General features: G+C 43.8%; 1 protein-coding gene across 2 annotated transcripts in view; it reads left to right on the top strand.

Annotated features, from left to right (window-relative positions):
- Nucleotides 1-17,689, top strand: part of arl15b (ADP-ribosylation factor-like 15b) — a 68,213-nt gene extending 50,524 nt beyond the window's left edge. For both annotated transcript variants that reach the window (XM_023983437.2, XM_023983436.2), the window contains exon 5: nucleotides 15,172-17,689. In XM_023983437.2, the coding sequence (XP_023839205.1) occupies nucleotides 15,172-15,324 (153 nt within the window). In that variant the 3' untranslated portion in view covers nucleotides 15,325-17,689. The remainder of the gene's footprint in view (nucleotides 1-15,171) is intronic.
- Nucleotides 17,690-24,385: the final 6,696 nt, after the last annotated feature.

Genomic DNA, 24,385 nt, shown 5'->3' on the forward strand with positions numbered 1-24,385 from the left:
CCAGTACATCACGGGGGCCGAGCTCCCTGCCATCAAGGACCACTATATCAGGCGGTATCAGATGAAGGCCCGAAAAATTGCCAAAGACTTCAGCCACCCAAGCMATAGACTGTTCACTCGGCTACCGCCCGGCAAACAGTACTGGAGCATTGACACTCAGACCAACAGGCTCCTGGGCAGCTTCTACCCCCAAACCATAAGACTGCTAAAGAGCCATAAAACTGCTAAATAGTCCCGGTAACCATTTAATGAACTATCTGCATTGGCCTTATCTTGCACTGACTCACATACTAGACTATATAGACTGAGTGTACAAAACATGGTGTGGGTGTGCTTTGCTGATGACACTTTTGGTGATTTATTTAGAATTCAAGGCACACTTAACCAGCATGGCTACCACAGCATTCTGCAGCGATATGCCAGCGATACGGAAAAGCAGCCAACAAGTGCTCAGCATATGTGGGAACACACCTAGGTTTGTCCAAAACCTTTGACTAGTACTATAAAATATATATATATACACACGCACTACCGTTCAAAAGTTTGGGGTCACTTAGAAATGTCCTTGTTTTTGAAAGAAAAGCACATTTTGTTTTTGTCCATTTTAAAATAACATCAAATTGATCAGAAATACAATGTAGACATTGTTAATGTTGTAAATGACTATTGTAGCTGGAAACAGCTGATATTTAATGGAATATCTACATTGGYGTACAGAGGCCCATTTATCAGCAACCATCACTGTTCCAATGGCACGTTGTGTTAGTTAATCCATGTTTATCATTTTAAAAGGCTAATTGATCATTAGAAAAACATTTTGCAATTATGTTAGCACAGCTGAAACTGTTGTTCTGATTAGTTGAGTATCTGGAGCATCARCATTTGTGGGTTTGATTACAGGCTCAACATGGCCAGAAACAAAGACCTTCCTTCTAAAACTCGTCAGTCTATTCTTGTTCTGAGAAATKAAGGCTCAATGYGAGAAATTGCCAAGAAACTCAAGATCTCGTACAACGCTTTGTACTACTCCCTTCACATAACAGCGCAAACTGGCGCTAACCAGAATAGAAAAAGTGGGAGGCCCCGGTGCACAACTGACCGAGAGGACAAGTACATTAGTGTCTAGTTTGAGAAACAGACACCTCACAAGTCCTCAACTGTCAGCTTCATTAAATAGTACCCGCAAAACACCAGTCTCAACGTCAAATATCTATTTTCTACATTGTAGAATTAATAGTGAAGACATCAAAATTATGAAATAACATATGGAATCATGTAGTAACCAAAAAAAGTGTTAAACAAATCAAAATATATTTTATGTTTTACWTTCTTCAAAGTGGCCCCCCTTTGCCTTGACAGCTTTGCACACTCTTGGTATTCTCTCAACCAGCTTCACCTGGAATGCTTTTCCAACAGTCTTGAAGGAGTTCCCACATGCTGAGCACTTGTTGGCTGCTTTTCCTTCGCTCTGCGGTCCAACTCATTCCAAGCCATCTCAATTGGGTTGAGGTTGGGTGATTGTGGAGGCCAGGTCATCACTCTCTAGATTGGTCAAATAGCCCTTACACAGCCTGGAGGTGTGTTGGGTCATTGTCCTGTTGAAAACAAATGATAGCCCTAAGTGAAAACCAGATTGGATGGCGTATCGCTGCAGAATGCTGTGGTAGTCATGCTGGTTAAGTGTGCCTTGAATTCTAAATATATCACAGACAGTGTCACCATCAAAGCACCATCACACCACCTCCTCCATGCTTCACGGTGGGAACCACACATGCAGAGATCCTCCATTCACCTACTCTGCGTCTCACAAAGACACGGCGGTTGGAAGCAAAAGTCTCATTTGGACTCATCAGACCAAAGGACAGATGTCCACTGATCTAATGTCCATTGCTCATGTTTCTTGGCCCAAGCAAGTCACGTCTTCTTATTGGTGTCCTTTAGTAGTGGTTTCTTTGCAGCAATTCGACCATGAAGGCCATATACACGCAGTCTCCTCTGAACGTGTTGAAATGTCTGTTACTTGAACTCTTAGTAGCATTTATTTSAGGCTGGTAAATCTAATGAACGTATCCTCTGCAGCAGAAGTAACTCTTCCTTTCATGTGGCTGTAACAAAGACACTGTGAGTTGAAGCAGGTGAAACGTTTAGTAAAACAACAAACATGGAACGAGACAACATAACAGTATCGTCTACGCATAAACACATGAACAATACTGACTGGGGAAAGAATATAGGGGAGGTAATAAGTGAGGTAATGGAGTCCAGGTGTGCCTAATGATGATGTGCAGGCGTGCGTAATGATTGATGCCAGGTGTGCGTAATGATGGATCTCAGGATCGGTGGTTAGTATACCGGAGGAGCGGGAGTAGACGTGACAGTGGCGGTCCTCATGAGAGCCAGTATCATCATAGCGATTGATTGTTTTTGCGACTGCACTTGAAGAAACTTTCAAAGTTYGTTGACTGACCTTCATGTCTTAAAGTAATGATGGGCTGTCGTTTCTCTTTGCTTATTTGAGCTGTTCTTGCCATAATATGGACTCAGCCCTATTTGGTAAAAGACCATCTTCTGTATACCACCCCTATCTTGTCACAACACAACTTATTGGCTCAAACGCATTAAGAAGGAAAGAAATTCCACAAATTAAGGCACACCTGTTAATTGAAATGCATTCCAGGTGACTACCTCATGAARCTGGTTSAGCGAATGCCAAGAGGGTGCAAAGCTGTCATCAAGGCAAAGGGTGGCTACTTTAAAGAATCTCAAATATAAATATTTTTGATTTGTTTAACTTCTTTGGGATAAGGGGCAGCATTTTCACTTTTGGATGAATAGCATGCCCAGAGTGAACTGCCTCCTACTCAGTCCCAGATGCAAATATATGCATATTATTATTAGTATTGGATAGAAAACACTCTGAAGTTTCTAAAACTGTTTGAATGATGTCTGTGAGTATAACAGAACTCATATGGCAGGCAAAAACCTGAGAAAATCCAAACAGGAAGTGGGAAATCTGAGGTTTGTAGTTTTTGAACTCAGCCCCCATCGAATTCACAGTGGGATATGGGTTATGTTGCACTTCCTAAGGCTTCCACTAGATGTCAACCGTCTTTAGAACGTGGTTTCAGGCTTCTCATGTGAAGGGGGGCCGGATGGGAGCTGTTTGACTAAGGGGTCTGACAGCAGCCTCGTTCTCAGTCACGCGCGTTCACATGAGGTAGCTCTCGTTCCATTGCTTTTCTACAGACAATGGAATTCTCCAGTTGGAACATTATTGAACATTTAAGATAAAAACATCCTAAAGATTGATTCTATACTTAGTTTGACAAGTTTCTTAGACCTGTAATATAACTTTTTGAACTTTTCGTCCGACTGGACCTGAATGCGCTTTTGGATTTGTTTACCAAACGCCCTAACAAAAGAAGCTATTTTGACATAAATGGACATAAATGATGGACATTATCGAACAAAACAAACATTTATTGTGGAACTGCGATTCCTGGGAGTGCATTCTGATGAAGATCATCAAAGGTAAGTGAATATTTATAATGCTATTATGACTAATGTTGACTGCGAAACATGGCGGATATTTCTTTTGGCTGGTTTGGGCTCTGAGCGCCGTTCTCAGATTATGGTTTTTCCGTAAAGTTGTTTTTAAATCTGACACAGCGGTTGCATTAAGGAGAAGTGTATCTAAAGTTCCATGCATAACACTTGAATTTTCATCAACATTTATAATGAGTATTTCTGTGAATTCATGTGGCTCATGAATCATAGCATGTTTTTGAACTACTGAACATAACACACCAATGTAAAATGAGATTTTTGGATATAAATATGCACTTTATCAAACAAAACATATGTATTGTGTAGCATGAAGTCCTATTTGTGTCATCTGATGAAGATCATCAAAGGTTAGTGATTTAATTTTATCTCTGTGCTTTTTGTGACTCCTCTCTTTGGCGGGAAAAATGACTGGGTTTTTCTGTGACTTGGTGGTGACCTAACATAATCGTTTGTGGAGCTTTCGCTATAAAGCATTTTTGAAATCAGACACTGTGGCTGGATTAACGAGAATTGTATCTTTAAAATGGTGCCTAATACTTGTTTGAGAAATCTGATTTATGAGATTTCTGTTGATTTGTATTTGGCGCCCTGCAATTTCGTTGGTGAGGGGTTCCGCTAGCGGAACCAGTCCTAGACAGGTTAATACTTTTTTGGTTACTACATGATTCCATAGGTGTTATTTCATCGTGTTGATAATTCCACAATGTAGAAAATAGTAAAAATAGAGAAAAACCCATAAATGCTTAGCTGACTGGTTGGTTGTGTGTGTGTGTGTGTGTGTGTGTGTATATATATCTCACACAAAACCTACACACATCTACATACACTCCATGTGCTAACGCATATGACACAACACATACACACACACTTTTATAGTCATTATATGCTGCTGCTACTGTTTGTTTTGCCTAGTCACTTTACCCTGCCTTCACGTACATATCTTCCTCAAATACCTTGTACCCCTGCACATTGGTCTGGTACAGGTACTCCCTGTCTATAGCCTCATTCTTGTGCATGTTAGAATTTTCTGACTCCGCATTGTTTGGAAAGGGCTCTTAAGAAAGCATTTCACGGTCAAGTCTACATCCGTTGCATGTGACAAATACAATTTCATTTGACCTGTCAAGTCTTTTCCAATCAGTGCAAATTACGGTAAAGAGACAAGGAGAGGAAGAAGCTGTAGACTATTGAGATGGAGCCCAGGTCTACGAGGACTGACGGGGAAGGCTTAAGCTAAGGGAAAGGAGACAAGGAGGGTAAGCCACTGTGGACTTCTGAGATGCGCCCTTAGCAGAACAGACGGGCAGACCCAAGCAAGACCCACCTGGCTGGAACGCTTGTTGTGGACACTAGGAAGCACTTATCTCTGCGTGGCTGCGACCTGCATGGTCTGGGTAACTGGGGCTCTACAGGTGAAATGGCCTTGTCCGTTATGTGGATATGAGGCGGACGCTGCAAGTGGAATGTGGTGATAGCCTCACCATGGGACTGAAGTCGCGCAAATCACCCAGCCACACACACACACACACACACACACGCCCACACTGCAGCCTTTAGTCCCTTTCCATCCGAGCCAGACCTCCAGGCTTACGTTGGTCCCTGAGCCACAGACAGTCAAACACGCACTCTGCTCCCTTCAGTTCCCTCCATCCCCGACATGCTGCATAGCTGGGGGGTGTCATAAGCTCTTTATTACAGAGTTAGATCCCTCCGCAGGGGGCAGAGCGATTTGCCGACAGACGCACTCTTCAGTTGAGTCATGGAGGAGAGGGGCCGATCCAGACAGAAGCAATAGCAGGACCCAATTATGATGAAACGAAGCAATATGGAACCGTGTAGGAGCAGCACCTTTCAGGTTGCAGAGGAAGCGCTGTGTAGAGCTATTGTTCACCAAAAGGATCAATCAAGTTTTGTAACAGTTGCTTGTTCACGCACATGAAGCGTTATACCTGTCCACTTGAAGAGTTGCGTGTTAATTCAGCATTCTGTTGTTATAGTAAGGCTGGTCATTTTAACACCGCGGCGTAGTGGACTGTGTTAGTTTGCAGTGTAAATGTTGTTTTCAGTGCCGCTTCCACGTGCAGCCTCTGCACACACAGTCAGGCATGTGCGCTGTAGCAGATGATGCAGGTGTAATTCAATGGCATACAGACAATTGAACGCAGCAAATCCGTGCTGTGTTTACAATGTGCAATACCACGAACATGTGTGTATGGAAAGGGCCGACACAAATGAGAAGGTCCTGTAAATCGTTCACAGTTCATTGTACAGTATATTCCAAGAAGGGTTCGYTTTGCAGAGGGACTGTCCCAATGGCCACACCTGCGTCTGTATTGCAGGTGAAGCAGGTAAGGTACCACAGCCGAAGAGACTTAGAAAGCCAACAGAGCCACTTGGAGAACTACTTTCTTGTGAACGTTTGGGTCGGGGACAACAAAAGCACGTTTCTTTTAGGAGGATCAACAAAGAAATCTATAATATTCTTAATAGGGAAAAGTTGTGTGTTATTGAGTCTGTTTCACAGTATCACAGTCAACTAAAATAGAGCACTTTGAAACTGCGTAAATTCACATGAAAAAGCTTTAAGGGAATGGCATACATTAGTAACTCAGTTGAATCCTTGCATGACTCAAAACTCAAGCCTTTTAATGAAAAATAGTTTGTTGGAATTTTCATTTGATATTACGGCAGATAAGAAACAAATATGATACGCCACAAACTGTGTGCCAGTCTACACCACGGGTGGTAGGCGTAGTAGGTAGGTATTGGACTCAGAAGGAAAATAATTTGGGTCTGGAATCAACCTGCTCTTGTTCCCTCCTGAAACTCAAGTGGAATGTTCTGGATTCTATATTCCAGTGGGCCAACAACACTGTGGAGGGAGGCAGACATGGGTTCAAATACTATTTGAAATTGTTCAGATACTTTGTGTGTTTGCTTTAGCCTGCTTAGAGTTCCCGGTAGGCTGGTTTGGCACTTTTGGGACTTTTCTATTACAGCAGGCAATCTCAATCAAGCACAGCAAAAGTAGAACACATTATTTTGAATAGTACTTGAACTCCGGTCTGGGGGGGAGGGGGAGGGGCCACCCACCCACCCACCCAGAGTCTGTGGAGTCTGTTGGAATCTGTGTTTGTGTCCTTGTTTGTCCCTGTGTTCAGCAACTCCGACAGACGGCACGCCCTCCGCTCTCCGCTCCGACCACAACGGGCCCGTTTGTTTTCTGCAGAGGGATGGGAATTCACTCAGGCGACGTTGGCATCGATGCCTAATATGGGTGCCAAGGCCAGTGTCTGATCAGCAGAAGGAACACCAAACCACACACACCAAACCACAGCAACAACCCCCGTCCTCCCTCCCTCCCTCTGTCTGTCAGGAACCCCCCTCATCCTTCTCCTATGACACTTCCTAGTGTCGGGGAGAACCGCCATGGATGGTAATACCGCAGGAAGCACACACAGGGACAGTGACACCCCTTTCTCTGTCTGAAGCCCAAGACAACAAGGCAAGGCAACATGTCCCTTTATAAAGAACATTCTCACTCATAGCTTTAGGTAGAACGTATGACAATCACCTCAGCTGCCTCCTCAAYGTACTGCTGTGTGTGTGCCTGTGTGTATACATTCCCCCCATGCACATCATGAGCACACATGCACAGTTGGTGAGTAAACCTCTTGTGCTCTTATCCTCATTATAAAACCAAGGCTTTTGCTCTTTGATTATTGATGTGCGGTGCCCTTAAGCCTCCACTCTCTCCATAACTAACCCCTGTGGCAGCTGAAACTCTACCCAGCCCAGGCTTGACTATCTGGGGTAATTTACTGCCCCCCCCCACCCGTCTGGGGAGGCTGCCCTCCCTCTGTGCAGTAATGGGGGTCAATGCCTTTCCTTTAAAATAATCTGCTGGGGTCTCACCCCTCCTCCTCCATCTCCCTTCCTCCTGTCCCTGATCTGGCTGGCTGGTAATTTAGAATAATAATAGAATTACCTCAGCTTGAGAGACTAGACAGAGCATCCCTACCCAGCATCTGCACCTAATAGAGTTATGGACTGACTGATAGAGACGGATGCCTAGGAAACCCACAACATATGGGGCCGCTAGTAGAGGAAGACCTCGTCCAGATAACGATCTCTCTAGCGACCTTCTGGTGTGTTCTCTGTCCCTAGGTCGCTCGTACCGCAAGTGTAGCGGAACCGAGACACTCGTATTCCCTTTGATACGGTAAAACTGTTGCAGGTGAGTGATTTTACTCGGAAAGATACAGCGTTAACCCGATCAGCGTAGGTGTAAAGGCACTGCTCAAAAGTGAATAGTAGCCATGCTTTAGATGTAAAAAGAGAGAGGGCAAAGACAGAGGAGAGGAGAAAGAAAAGAACGAGAGCTTTTCATTGCGTTCAGGCTCGATCATTTAGACAAATATCTTTGCGGGGGAGGCTGTAGATTTTCTTTTCTACTTATTGAAAGATGCATTTGAGAGGCGGCAGACAAAGGCCATGTTGTGTGCCTCACAGACAGACAGAGGCGGGACTGTGACAGTGGCATGTCCTGGGGTGTGTTACATTCTGTCTGCCCTGAGATTGGGAGAGCGGCAGAAAGAGAGCGAGAGAGAGGGGGGAGAAGGAGAGAGGGGGCAAAAAGAGAGTTTTTAAGGGAGAGCGAGAGAAGGGAGAGGAGTCCAGACACCATTGTGTGGCGCTCCCATTCTTGGAGAAAGGTCGCTGTGCCAGTCGGTCACACAGAGAGGGGTTGTCATGACTGGCCAGGTCCATGTACGCACGCACGCACACACTGTCTGGTGGCATTGGCCAGGTCTGCTGAACCCACTGGCTCCTTTTGTTGCTGTCCCCAACGCCACCTGTGTTACGTCTACCTTGTAGCAGCTAGTACTGTCTAGACTGCTGCTGTCACACAGGCTGGACGTGTGTGTGTGTGTGTGTGTGTGTGTGTGTGCCTCTGACATGCATTTACAGACATATACACACACATTACGTATTGGCCTTCACTGTCATTACAGGATGCCAGTCATACATATGTGTGGATACATGGCTGATGTATACGTCTCCCGAGAATTATACAGGCATTCAAACCAACATCGTGCATAATATTTCCTCCCACCAGGTTTAATGTACCTACATATTGCGTACAGCCACTCAAACCAACAGCATTGGGCTAAATGTAAACTTCACCTATTGCAGACCGACCGTTCCACATTCTTTACCCACGATGCTCGAGTAACAGGAACAACACGGGCCCTCTGTCCCCTCTGTTCCCCTCGACCCTGTCTTCACCGGCCAGACAGCCCCAGACCCAGACAGCCTGCTGACATCTATCTCACTACGCAGTTTGTGTGTGTGTGCACGTGTGTGTGTCTGGCCAGAGCATGCAGACTAATCACATTGACTGCTAGCTAGACTTCTTCTCATGGCAGTAGAGTAGACAACTTTCACCAATAGGTATTTTTATCCAATTAGATTTCCAGGTCTGTATGTCTGAGTGGGACGTCTGGTTTTGTGAGTGTGTGTGTGTGTTACTGGGTGCACCCCGTTGTGTATGCGTGTGTGTGTGTGTGCGTGAATCGATGGATGAATTGAACGTGTACATGTGTGCGTGCGTGGTGCTTATATCGATTTAGTAATTTATTAGGATCCCCATTAGCTACTGCTAAAGCTGCAGCTACTCTTCCTGGGGTCCACATGAAACATGTCATAATAGTTAACATTAATAGACAAGTACATCACAGGGATAGAACTACATGCGTTTATAATTGAGGTCTGCAATAGCTCCTGTGTTCCCAGGGGCCTCTCTGTCTGATGGCCAACCCTGGAGGGAGTGTGTTACTGTGGCTGTGGCATGTGTTAGAGTGGAGGAGCCTCCTCTGCTCCAAGATGTGTGTCTAACTGGACTAGGTTGTGTTCCAAATGGCTCCGGTCAAAAGCATTGCATTATATAGGGAATCGGATGCCGTTTGGTACACAACCCTAGACTGTGGCCCCCGACCGATGGAGGCTCCTGCTGCACCCCGATGCGGTTCAGTTGATCTGGCGCTGAAGCCTCTGAGGGCCCCAACCAGCCGGACCCAGTCTACTACACCGTGTGTGAGTTATGGACTACCTACCCCAGCCATCCACTCCACTCAGCAGCCAGAACTCACACACCAGCCTTGCATAATGGAGTGGCGTCACTAGTCGTGACGTGAGGAGAGATTCATCACACAGATGAATGATGGCACCAGATGGGGCCTTTTATGTCAGGTGGGCTTATGTTGGCCACTGTTGCTCACGGGCTATCACAGCCTCTCAACCCTACTCACACATAACATTTCACTTTAGACTCCGGCTGCATTCCGAATGGCGTACAGCACCATATAGGGAATAGCGGTGCCATTCAGGACGTACCCTCAATCTGCCATTTTGAAAGGGGAGACTGGGACCCAAGGAATGCGAGAGGAAAAGAGTTAAGTGCTCCTCAGAAGTTTGCTGTTAGATTTGACATGGCTCATAATTCGCGTATGAACGCAGCGTTTTATCGATGCATGTGTAGGTACTAGTACATAGTACTAGGCGTACTAGTACATAGTACTAGGGGTACTAGTACATAGTACCTACATGCGTAGGCTACCTAGGTTAATTCATCCAGGCCTTGTTCTCCGTGCTCTGTGAACTGTTGTGCGAAATGTCTGTGATATGTAATATGTACATACAGAACAAGTTCATGGAATACACACAGGCCTTGTTTGAATATTAGTGTGCGTGGCGTCTCTGCCGTTTAAAAAAAATGTGAATCAGGTCTTGGCTCAGCGTTGGTTACTGAGCTACCTCGTGGAGAATGTTTTACCGCTGAGGAATCCCCAATGCTTGTCCCTCTACTGCTCCACCATGAAATATTATTCCCTCCACTGCTGTGGGGAAATAGCAGGGATGATCCCAAGGCTTGTTTGTGGAGGTTACAGGGCTTACAGGAGGTTTGGTTTGGAACGGTCCGGATTTTCCACTGATTTTATACAAAACTGGAGCCACCCCAAAGATCAGATCTTGGTCTGAAATACGAGACGTACGTCAGACCATCACAATTGTATCTCCCTTTTCAGATGGAGCTGTGTTGTTGGTGGGCTGAAGTTCTTTTTCTGAGATGTTTTCAGTAATACGGATTTACACGATCTTCCTGGTTCTATTCCCCCTAATCAGTGAGATATTTAGTCAAATGGCTGTCATCAGCCTCCGCTTAATAAGAACGGTCCTGGAAAGGTCTCCCATGACTATGAAAGTTATGCAGAATGTAAGCCATTAAAAAGACATCAGTCTTACCTTATGTGTGTGAGTGTGTGTAAATCCCCTTCAGGTTGATTGGTTGATCTCAGAGTATCTTGGCGTTAAAAGTATTGGGTCACCTGTCAATCAATGGGTTGTTTTCTTTGTGAAGCCTTGCGTGGATTTCTCAATTTATGGATGAATACATGGATGGACAGAGGGCAGTGAGGGAGGAAGGGAAGGAGGGAGACCTGTGAGGGCTGGAGTCTGGGGCCCTCTCCTTGCCACGGATACTGCTGATGACATGGCATGTTGCCAGCTCCCCAGCCCAGCTCCCCAGTCCAGCTCCCCAGCCCAGCTCCCCAGCCCAGCTCCCCAGCCCAGCTCCCCAGCCCAGCTCCCCAGTCCAGCTCCCCAGYCCAGCTCCCCAGCCCAGCTCCCCAGCCCAGCTCCCCAGTCCAGCTCCAGCCTCAGGACCAGATGTTTGCTGTCAGCCCGTTCAGGCGGCTCGTAGTCGTAGCCCCCCCTGTAAAATTGAGTTACTGTAAATCTACCAGGGGTGTTTCGCTGTTCCTCCACATCCCCGCGAGGCCTGTTGGGGAAACAGGTCTCCTTTTTAGAGGGGAGGCCCCTGTTTCTACACAGGGGGTTATACAGGAGTCACTCAGCAGCACCCTATGGTACCAATAGGGTCTGTCAAAGTGTTTAAGAGGTCAAATCCTTGATTTCTCCTGTCCTTGATTCCTYACCTCTCTCTCACGGCGCATTGGAGGAAAGGCTTAAACCGAGCTATAGCCTCCACTCTAAGCATTATGGGTATACAGGAAGTCAGTCAGCACCCTGTTTCATACCTATACCCATATACAATCTAACCTACTCTCTGAGCAGAACAGGAAGTGGCTGGTTCTACTAGCTACTTCAGGGTCATATTTAGTAGGGCACAAGGAAAAACAAAACAAGTATTTCTTATGGAACCGCTTTAGGTAATACCTTCCTGTTTCAAAACATGTTGTCTACTGGACATGACCCAGTTGTCTTCCAGATGCAGGTCTGGATTTGCGCAGTTGTGAACTGTCACCACGGGAGGAACAATCATGTTTTGGAAGAGTTTAGTTTTTCTTTCCTCAAATGAACTCTTACCACTTTGATCATTATGTTTAAAGCACATGGCCCTTCCTCAGGCTAACACCATCTTACTGTGGTTTCAGCTCCCATCCTCCCACCGTTTTTCACCAGACTCGATCTTGATCAGATTAGATCTCGTCAGCCCTGGAAAAATATCCTATTGATCCCAGCTTTGAGCAGGTTTTTCTGGGGCTGTATGACGTATAGGTCACACCACCACAGTCCGTAGAGTCAAATAGAAATATAATGAATAGAAAAGGAGTCCCCGTTCAAGTCAATTATGGCATAATGGGTGGACTGGTGGACATTGCGATTGTACCCATAGAAGCAAAGCAGGAAGTAAAATCAGGAAGTGTACACATCAGTCWGTGCTGTGATTTGTTGAATCAACTCAACTGACATTACAACAAGTRCATTCCATTSCATGAGCCGCATCAGTTAGCAAAATGTTAATTAACATTCTACAGCACCATGGTAATCCAGCATCAGTTGCTGGAACATTCTACATGACCATGGAAAATATTGCATCACAATTCGAGGCAGCCATTGCGAGTTGTACCCATGAGTTTCCCAGTCAAATTGCCAGGGTTAGAGGTTCCAAGCCCGTTCTAATCACTCTATTTCTATGCCTTCAACCCTTTATCTGCTGTTCACACTGAATGACCTTCCCACATCTACTTCATCTTATTAGCCTCGCACCTWATACTTGCTGTGGGTTAGCTAGCTCCGCCTACAGCTAAGTCAGGCTAAGCGATGCTTGCCAGCTTGCCCATCATCATGACCCTGCTGAGACATCGAGCAGAGAGAAACTCATGTACCTGACAGGTAACTTTGTCCCCAGGCTAATTGTCTGGTGCACAAGACTAGCTGATAGGTAAATCCCAGTCTGTAAAGAGAGAACCTCCTGGTCTTACTGATTTGTCCCACCAACATCTCTCCTCCGGCTTGTTAGCAAAGTCTTGCGTTAGCTAGCTCAGCCTACATGTAGGCTAAGTTGGGCCAAGTGAGGCTACCTGCTTGCCCATCATGACCCCGTTGAGATGTCCAGCAAAGAGAGACTTGTAATGGGAAGGTTTCTGCTGTGTCAGCCTTTTCCACCAGACAGTGGATTGTTGTACTGTATCAGGCTAGCCTCGAACACCTCTAACCCCTAACCTCTCTCAACCTCTCCTTCATAGACCTGTTGATTTCTCCATGTTGAAATTCATCAACATTCATCCCACTGTTACACACACACACACACACACACACACAAAAATAAAAACAATAGACAAAAGCTGCGGTGCCTTCTAAGCCTGTTCTCTCTCTCTCTCTCTCTCTCTCTCTCTCTCTCTCTCTCTCTCTCTCTCGCTCTCTCTCTCGCTCTCTCGGAGGAGGAGGAGGAGGATTGTGTAATTTCATAGCAGCGAGCGATGAAGTCCCAGACAGGGAAATCTTAATCAGCATTCTTGGCATGCTATGGGAGCTTTGGCTCAAAGGATGTTTTGTTTGATTATTTATTTATTCTCTTTCTCTCTGCTCTGAAAGGAAAAGGGCAAGAGCAGCTCCAGCACTTTCTGGAGAGCTTTTTACAGCCTGTCAGTGCAGATTCTAGTCTCTCTTGTTCCTGTCGGTTTGGCCATCAGTGCAGTGTGGTGTCCTAGGGTATCCTATGATATCCTCCCTAGTCCTATTCTCTGAATGGGTTTGAACATGATATCTCCCCCCCCTCCTCAGTCTGCACAGAGAAGAGGAAGTTGTCCCTACTGACTGGCACTGACAGACACACAGCCAAACACTGGACTCTCCTCTTTAAACACAGATGGACAGAATCTGTTGGAAAAGTTAACCGTTAAGACTCTTGTTTACTCAAATTGTTTTATTTATTTGACCTAATTTGCTATTCCTTTTATCCAAGTGCTGAGTCATGTTCCTTAGGGCACAACGTAGCAAAAACGTTTTGCCATGGGGGGAAAAAAACGAAAACCAGCATTTAGCAGCTCCTCGTTTCGCTCCGTTTTCTAAGCGTTTTCTTGCCCTACTTACCACGACCCTGCTATAGTATCCACTATCCAGACCAGTTGTATTCCAAATGTGAAAAATGACTCCTCCGAGTACTGACCTGACACTCGGGTGGGGCTTTGCCAGGTATTTATTCTTGGCCTGTGTGGGGTCACGGTTCTCCAGACACTACTCTGCTCTCTCAGATCATTATTACCCGGAGAGGGCAACAAGTAGCGTTCCGTCACCACGCTGTCTGATGACCAGGAGACCAGCATGGCCTTACATCGCCTTGGTAGTAAACAGTCACTGAAACAGTCTGATGCCCTACTTATGGCTATAGAAATATAACGAGTAGAACGGAAAAGCCCCTCATTCTATTTATAAGGTTATGGCCTTGTTGGCCTTGCCCCCCCCCCCCCCTCTGGTAGTAAACCACCACAGAGACTGGCCACTATGGCCTTAGGCTTACTGGCTCATATAAGTGGTCCTGTGTGGTTCCCATATATTCCTGGGATCCCTGGTACCAGGTAGTAAACCTTCCCAGAAACTGTCTGCTGTCATGGCTTGACCACCTATCAATGTGAGTCAAGTGTTTGCAGAAGTTTTTAAAGTGTAGAGAGAATCGTAGCTGTGTTTTTGTCTTTTTTGACATTTTGACATAGCTGGACACTGTTCTTGTTTTCAAAACGGTGTGTATTTAAGCTCAACCGGGAGTTAGCAGAAACCACAAGGGTAACCTTTCTCCTATTTGATTCAGGATTGATTATTATTGTTTTGCTCTTATGCAGACTTTCAACATGGGACCTGCTTCCATGGTTGGACGGAGTTGTATTGCTTAATTTATTTAGACACTCTTTTTGTACAACTTTGGCCTAGTTTGTGGTCTCCACTTGGCTCTTGTTAGATGGAATGTATAAGCTTTTGGCAGATATTGGTGTAATTACATAGGAATTAAAACTATTTATTCAAAATCAGTTATCTTATACTATGCCGTACACCCGCGCATCAAGAAGGAAATACCAAATGAGATAATGTTACAGATATTTATTCACCGTTATGTGTTTTTCAATGTGTCCAAACCGCTGAGCTCTCAATCTCTCTCTGTGTCTCTGTCGCTCTCTCTCCTCTCTGTTGGTTTCTCTCTCTCTTTCTCTGTCTCTCTCTCTCTCTCTGTCTTGTTGATATGTTACTTGAAATGATGGTGTTAAAACTCTGTCCTCTCTCCTTCTATGTCTGCTTCTCTGTTAGATAAAGAAGTATTTTGAACTGGAGCCCCTGGCCCGAGGGAAGAGCTGGATTCTAGAGGGCAGCTCAGTGGACAACATAGATGCCGTGAAGCAGAGCTTCACTCAGCTTATTGAGCTGCTGGAAGACAAGGACCAAGACACAGGCAGGATATGAGCCGGGATGTGCACATCTACTAGGAACTACAAATCCCACAGGAACTACAGACTCCACATGACCTGCACATCTACAGGGAACTCCAAATCCCAGAAGACCTGCCGAGTACATGAACTACAATCCCCATAGGTCCTGTACATCTACTGGGTACTACGAAACCAACAGGTCGTGCTGAGCTACAGAGACTACAAATCCCACAGATCTCACAGGACGTGCTGAGCCACAAGAACTACAAACCCCACACGGCCCTGTTAAACCATAGGAACTATAAACCCCACATCGGTCTATAGTCGGACCGAACAGGAGCTACATCATAGCTACAAAGCCAATGGGATGAGAAACCACAATGGATCCACCTGATCCCAGAGGAGTCATAGAGCATGGAGTCATTCCCCGCCACCGAGAATCCATGGACCTCCAGGGTTTTCATGGTAAGAGAATGGAAAAGTCTACTACGGTTTTCAAGCTGTAGAGACCTAGTGGACTCCACGAAAGAAGGACCCAGTTCATGTGGGAAATGCATCGCCTCCACTCAAAATAAATATCCCTATTTAAGACTTCCAGAACACCAGTTTGACACTATCTGTAATGTGTTATTATAATTCTTGTTATTCACTCACCRTTGTTCTTGTACATTGAATGACTGATAGTTGCACATTGCTACTAGACTGTCTGTGGTAAGTGAACACGTTTGCGTGACGTTTAGAGTAACTGGGATACGCTTTATCTCCTGTAGCACATTTCTTACAGAGAATGCATTTCAACGTGCTTGACAAATAAAAGAACTAAAGGGGAGAGTTAAGAACGTAAATATGTTTTCTGTACAAATATACACTGAGTGCACAAAACATTAGGAACACCGGCTCTTTCCATGACACAGACTGACCAGGAGAATCCAGGTGAAAGCTGTGATCCCTTTATGAATCCACTTCAATCAGTGTGGATGAAGGAGARGAGACKGGTTAAATAATGATTTTTAAGCCTTGAGACAACTGAGACATGGATTGTGTATGTGTGCCAGTCAGAGGGTGAATGGGCAAGACACAATATTGAAGTGCCTTTTGACCTGGGTATGGTAGTAGGTGTGTTAAGAACTGCAATGCTGCAGGGTTTTTCCACACTCAACAGTTTCCCATCTATATCAAGAATGATCCACCACCCAAAGGACATCCAGACAACTTGATACAACTGTGGGAAGCATTGGAGTCAACATGTGCCAGCATCCCTGACGAATTGAGGCTGTTCTGAGGGCAAAAGGGATGCAACTCAGTATTAGGAAGGTGTTTGTAATATTTTGKACACTCAGTGTATCATGCTCAATAGTGATTTGTCCCACAACACTTTCTCTAACAAATGTTTCTACTTCACTGCCTTAATGTGTTTTAAAAGCCAAACCTTTTATAAGTGTCTTCACAAACAAGTGTTGGTTCGATTTTTTTTCCCCCTCAACTCCACAACATCAATTTGCTGGACACAGATAGAGGTGAGACTTCATTTTAGTTTGAATTAAAAGCTTTCTCCCACTGTTTTCACCGAAATGCATACGGCGTAGAATTAACTTTAGATATTATGTCSAAGTATTTGAGTAATTTGATAGTCTTGTTACTGAGGGGCGGAACTCCTGCCCCTCTGTGTTTCTAAGAAAAGGTGTAGTGTGCGATTGGATGCCGTTTGCACGGCACAGCCAATGACATTTATATCAGGATGAAGATTTTCAATKAATAGTACAGAGTCTTCACAGTGGACGGTGTGTGTGTGTGTTTCGTGTACAGCGATGATGTTGCTACTGACAATTGAATGTCAGAAAAACACTCCTGTACCTGAGCGTGTCACCGCCCAATGTTGTCAATTAGTGCCTCGACGCTGTCAATCATCTGCGACTGCTGTTCCCTGCTGATGACGTCATCTGTTTGGTTGCTCCGCCCCCCTGAACCTTTGAGATGACCCACCTGGTTTCCGCGGTTACCAGACCAGCCGTGTGCCACAAGGTGTAGCTCAAGAGTGCTAGATCTAGGATAMCTGGTGTATGTTTAGTCTTTTTAGAGCGAAGTATACCAATATTTAAACATGTTGTATTTATAGTAACGTATCGATCAAGTGTTTATACCCTGATAGCCAAACTCTTCAAGTTGCCTATTTTCTAATTCATTTATATCTATATCAAGATCAATTTGTACATTTGTTACAGATGGTTTTGTTATAATCTGCAAGGGCAGGCACATGTCTGTGTTTATACTGGAAGATGAAATTGACATTTAGCAGTTTCTTTACTGGCTTAGTCTATTCTGAAGGTCTACTGTGTATATACATAATTTATGCATAACTCCACTTGGCAACATGGACAATAAAGGCAAAAGAAAAAGGACATTTGTGTTCACTCCATCAATTATTTCATTGTCAGGTTGCTAGGATACCTTAAGTATCAAGAATCAGAGCCATATAAAGAGATATGGCCCTGTCAAGAACTATCTAATACTTATGCAACTTAAATATGAATTGTTATTCTGGAGTCATTGATAGGATGTTTTTAATATTATTCTCTCGATTAGATTTTGTTTGACATTTGAAAAAGCATGATTTGTTTTATTATTCTGTTGCATTTATTTCTTCCCCTGGACTAGACTGAGCCTCTTGTGAGTAGAAACAAGGAAACCCTCTCCCTGCAGCCTGCTACACTGAGGCCACAAACCCTCTCCCTGCAGCCTGCTACACTGAGGCCACAAACCCTCTCCCTGCAGCCTGCGTGGGCACACTGAGGCCCACAAATCCTCTCCCGGCAGCCTGCTACACTGAGGCCACAAACCCTCTCCCTGCAGCCTGCTACACTGAGCCACAAACCCTCTCCCTGCAGCCTGCTACACTGAGGCCACAAATCCTCTCCCTGCAGCCTGCTACACTGAGGCCACAAACCCTCTCCTGCAGCCTGCTACACTGAGCCACAACCTCTCCCTGCAGCCGCTACACTGAGGCCACAAACCCTCTCCCTGCAGCCTGCTACACTGAGGCCACAAACCCTCTCCCGGCAGCCTGCTACACTGAGCCACAAACCCTCTCCCTGCAGCCTGCTACACTGAGGCCACAAACCCTCTCCCGGCAGCCTGCTACACTTAGAGCCATAAGCAAGAGGAACTGCTCATATTATTCTCTAATGGTGACTCATTCAGTACAGTTTACGGTCAGGGCTTACCCCAAGTGTGTGTGTGTGTGTGTGTACATGCATGCGTGTGTGTGTTGTGTACAGTGATGAGTCTACAGTAGTACAGTATACAGTCAGGGCTTACCCCAAACAAACATATCTTAATTGTCCTGGCATTCAGATCAAAGAATGTAAAAAGATAGAGACAACATATCCAAATAAGGACTTCCTGACAGAAAAGTACCCTGTGACGTCAACATGGTATTCACTAGGCACGAAACGGAAGAACATATGACGAAATGGTAAGGTACTATCTGAACTCTATCCAATAAGAAACACTCATTTAGTTTTCCGTCGCACAGCGGTTTGCAACATGCTGCTACTATGTGTCCTATGAATACGACCCATGTTTGTCAAGCAAACAATGACATGGCACATGTAATAGGGACTTCCTGACTAAAAACGAACACCTGTGACGTCTTGTCTGGCACGAGATAAATAGTGGGCTCCGAAATTATTGACACCCTTGAAAAAGATGAGCAAAAATAACTGTTATAAAATAAATAAATCAAATACTGAGCTATATTTGTATTTAATGATATAATTATGTTAGTTTATACAATTGTTTAGAGAAAGTGATTTTGTTAATTAAAATAAAAATTCTCAAAAAGGTAGGGGTATAAATTGACACCACTGTTTTCAACACCTTTCAATACCTCACCTTATGAGGAAAACAGAACGGAGCCTTTTTCTCAAATGTTTTATTAGATTGGAGAACACATTAGGAGAGATCTTAGACCATTCCTCCATACAGAATCTTTCCAGATCCTTGATATCCTTCATCTGCTCTTATGGACTACTCTCTTCAATTCAAACCACAGGTCTTCAAATCAAATCAAATGTATTAGTCACATGCGCAGAATACAACAGGTGTAGACCTAACAGTGAAATGCTTACTTACGAGCCCCTAACCAACAGTGCAGTTTTAAAAAATACGGATAAGAATAAGAGATAAAAGTAACAAGTAGTTAAAGAGCAGCAGTAAAATATAACAATATATACAGCGGGGTGCCGGTACAGAGTCAATGTGTTTACATACTACCGGTTAGTTGAGGTAGTATGTACATGTAGGTAGAGTTAAGGGGGGGGCAATGCAAATAGTCTGGGTAGCCATTTGATTAGATGTTCAGGAGTCATGGCTTGGGGATAGAAGCTGTTTAGAAGCCTCTTGGACCTAGACTTGGCGCTCCAGTACCGCTTTTGCACGGGTTTCAAGTCCGGAGAGATGGCCATTGCAAAATATAGATTTTGTGGCCAATTGCTGTGTGCTTGGGGTTAATGTCTTTTTGGAAGATCCACTTCAGGCCAATTTTCAGCCTCCTGGCAGATGCAACCAGGTTTTCGACTAAAATGTCCTGGGTACTATCCAAAGTTCATGATGCTGTTGAGTGTTGACCTTAACAAGGCCCCCAGGACCAGTGGAAGCAAAATTTCCCCGTTACATGAAATATCCACCACCATATTTGACATTAGGTATGGGGTTCTTTTCTGCTTCCAAGGGTCTTTTTTTTTTGCTTCCAAGGATCCTGGGACCCTTGTTAAGGTCAACGGCATCATGAACTTTACCCAGTACAAGGACATTTTAGCCAAAAACCTGGTTGTCTCTGAAAGGAGGCTGAAACTTGGTCAAAAGTAGATCTTCCAGCAAGACAATAACCCCAAGCACACATTAAAACCCACAAAGAAATGGTTAATTGGCCACAAAATCAACATTTTTGCAATGGCCATCTCAGTCTCTGGACTTGAAACCCAATCAAAATYTGTGTTTTGAATTGAAGAGGGCAAGTCCATAAGCGCAGACGAAGGATATCTATAATCTGGAAGGGTTCTGTATGGAATGATCTCAGGTCCCTCCGAATGTGTTCTCGCTCATAAAACATTTTAGAMAAAGGCTCATTGCAGTTGTCCTCGCAAGGTGAGGAATTGAAACAGGGGTGTCAATCATTTTTACTCCAACCTTTAAAAAAATGTATGGTATCACTTGTTGAACAAAATCTCTTTCTCTGAGCAATTGATTTAGTATAAAATATCATAATTATATAATTAAATAAAAACATAGTTCGGTATTTGAATTATTATTTTTTTATAGTTATTTTTGCTCATCTTTATCAAGGGTGTCAATAATTTCGGAGCCCACTATTTATCTCGTGCCAGACAAGACGTCACAGGTGTTCGTTTTTAGTCAGGAAGTCCCTATTACATGNTCAAGGGTGTCAATAATTTCGGAGCCCACTATTTATCTCGTGCCAGACAAGACGTCACAGGTGTTCGTTTTTAGTCAGGAAGTCCCTATTACATGTGCCATGTCATTGTTTAGCTTGACAAACATGGGTCGTATTCATAGGACACATAGTAGCAACATGTTGCAAACCGCTGTGCGACGGAAAACTAAAATGAGTGTTTCTTATTGGATAGAGTTCAGATAGTACCTTACCATTTCGTCATATGTTCTTCCGTTTCGTGCCTAGTGAAWACCATGTTGACGTCACAGGGTACTTTTCTGTCAGGAAGTCCTTATTTGGATATGTTGTCTCTATCTTTTTACATTCTTTGATCTGAATGCCAGGACAATTGAGAGATGTTTGTTTGGGGTAAGCCCTGACTGTATATAACACTATGTTCTATATTCAGTGATATGTTCTTGCATGTCTAAATGGTGACATTCATACATGTAGGAGTTCACACCGCTTGGTTGATGACCAGTCGATGGAGATTTATATGATATGTGTGTCAGACTAAGTAAATTGTTCATGGTTGAAATGACATACATACGTTGGCCTTGATGTTGCATGGATTGATGGATCTAATCAATATATTTTATAGTTATATGATACTGTACATAGATATATAATCAAATCAATGCTACTGAACAGAATATAAACCTTCCCAAAATATGCTGTCTAGAACCACAGTTTGAAGGACAGGATAGAGAAATTCTTTCCTCATATGTACTAAAAGTCATTCTCTTTGTTTCTAGTTTAACAGAGCTTGAAAACATTCTCTCACTGCTGAGAAATGCTAATTACTTGAAATGAAACAATGGTACTTTTACTTTCTTCAATCATTCTTATAACAACAAGCATTCTGTCTCGGGCGAGAAASTATATTTAAAAAGTAGTTARGTCCATTTCCAATTGCTCTGACTGTCTCTGTCCCTGTCTGTCCCAGACAAATATTAGTATGCAGACAGATGAACACTTTTGGGATTAATCTGAAAACTTAGACCATGTCTGAACAACTTCACAAAGCCGTCTGCAAGACAGAAACTTTAAATCTGTTCTCGCTTTTATCCAGCGAGGGTCTGGCTAGACAGTGTTACACTAATCTTCTTTAAAAAGTCTAATCTTCCATTTCCATTACACCTGGACATTAGCACATCATTTCCCAGGAAAGTTTCTCAGCAAACAAGACTAAAGAATGACTCTCACCCAGAATCACTTACTTTTCTGACACATTTCRCAACCATGAGTAAAATATCAATCATAATGCTGTAATGTAACATTTCATACAATGTTCACAGAGTAGAAAACGTATTATACTTCTATAGACAATTAAATATTTCACGTATAGGTGATAAAATAACATATTAATAAATGTAAATGACAAAAAGTGATCCATGGGGTGTTATGGAATTGTGCTCTGTGTTAGCTCACCTTATAAACAAGATTTTAAACTGGGTGGTTCGAGCCCTGAATGCTGATTGGCTGACAGCTGTGGTATATCAAGACCGTTACCGCTCGTCAAACTCATTCACCGGCGGGGCCGGTGTCTGCGGGTTTTCGCTCCTCCTTGTACTTGATTGATCGAATTAACATCAACTAATTAGTTAGGAACTCCCCACACCTTGGTTGTCTGGGCTTTATTGAAAGTTGAAAAAACCAAAAACCTGCAGACACTAGGCCTTCCGTGGATGAGTTTGCCACCCCTGCCGTATACCATGGCTATGAAAACATTATTTTTTTTTCTGCTCTATTTAACGTTGGTAACCAGTTCAAATAACAATAAGGTACCCTCAGGGGTTTGTGATATATGGCCAATATACCACGGCTAAAGGCTTCGTTGCGTCATGCCTAATTGCTTAATTATAGTACATTTATGCCTAAAACCTAAGTTCCCAGCTTTAAATAAACAAATAGATATCGCTGTGGCCCCTACTACAGTACAACACGGACATCCTTGTTGCAAAACTTTGGGTCAACGTGACCCAACTAACTGTCCATGTTGTACTAGACGTTTGCTCAACTAATGGCCCTAATGAAAGAGAAGCAGCAGCATTCCTTCAATCTTTCATCTCTTCATTTAGRGAGGCTGATTGTATATGGGATCAGTGAGGCATGCACGCATACTCACTCTTATGGGACATATTAGCCCGTATTCACAAAGTGTCTCAGGATCAKCTTTGCTTTTTCGATCATAATTATATGGACAGCGGGGACCTGATGTCCTGATCCTAGATTAGTGCTGGTACACTGGGACGCTTTCTGAATACGAAGGTTTATTGTCATGAATCTTGCCCTGGAGAAAGAACTGAGCGATTCCCGTGAGATGGTACAGCTGCAAAATCCAAATTGGCTATATTCAAAAAATGTATTAAAAATGTTGGTCTAAATTTAAGGTTAGGATTTGGCAATAGGGTTAGCAGTGTGGTTAAAGTTAGGGTTTTATGACTTTGTGGCTGTGCCAGCTGGGGACCACTCTACAGAGCTGCCTCCAGTGTAAGATTCATGACAAGAAATGCCAACCTGCTCTGAAYACGGGCCATTGTGTGCACTTTGAAACGTGATCACAGGGAAGGGAAGTCAGAGAGGGGACTTGTATGTGTTTTCAGCTCATTTTAACATCCTTTTCACATTTCCAGAGGATACYTTTTCTCGGTCCCTGTCAGATATAAAAGGCCAATGGGAAAAGTGTCCGTCGGGCMAAAGACTGCAGCCGGGGACTACCGCCAGTCCGCTGACCATATTTTCTGCTAATTGATGAATTCTTTTTTTTGCTGCATGTAGATTTTTGGTTTCAAAGTAATTTTTGCCCTATGGTGGGGTTATGGGAAGGCACAAGCTACAGACAATGAATCCAATTGCATTTTATCGATGGCAGTTTGAACGCACGGAAACGTGACAAGATCCTRAGGCCCATTTTCATGCCACTCATCCGCCGCCATCACCTCATGTTTCAGCATAATAATGCACGGCCCCATGTCGCAAGGATCCGTACACAATTCCTGGAAGCTGAACATTTCCCAGTTCTTCCATGGCCTGCATACTCACCAGACATGTCACCCATTGAGCATGTTTGGGATACTCTGGATCGAAGTGTTCGACAGCGTGTTCCAGTTCCCGCAAATATCCATCGACTTCGCACAGCCATTGAAGAGGAGTGGGACAACATTCCACAGGCCACGATCAACAGCCTGATCAACTCTATGTGAAGGAGATGTGTCACGCTGCATGAGGCAAGTGGTGGTCACACCAGAAACTGACTGGTTTTCTGATTCACKCCACTATTTTTTTTWAAGTTATCTGTGACCAACAGATGCATATCTGTAATCCCAGTCATGTGAAATCCATAGATTAGAGTTYAATGAATCTATTTCAATTGACTGATTTACTTTAATGAACTATAACTCAGTAAAATAATTTTGTTCAGTGTATATTGATTTAACCGGACTAACAGGTTGTTACATAAATCTAATTTCAAYATATTCATCAGAACTACAGTACCAGTCAAAAGTTKGAACACACCTACTCATTCAAGRGTTTTTCTTTATTTTTACTATTTTCTACATTGTAGAATAATAATGAAGACATCAAAACTATGAAATAACACATATGGAATCATGTTGTAACCAAAAAAGTGTCAAACAAA

The sequence above is a fragment of the Salvelinus sp. IW2-2015 genome, linkage group LG4q.1:29 (genome assembly GCF_002910315.2).
Source record: "Salvelinus sp. IW2-2015 linkage group LG4q.1:29, ASM291031v2, whole genome shotgun sequence".
Lineage (NCBI taxonomy): Eukaryota > Metazoa > Chordata > Actinopteri > Salmoniformes > Salmonidae > Salvelinus > Salvelinus sp. IW2-2015.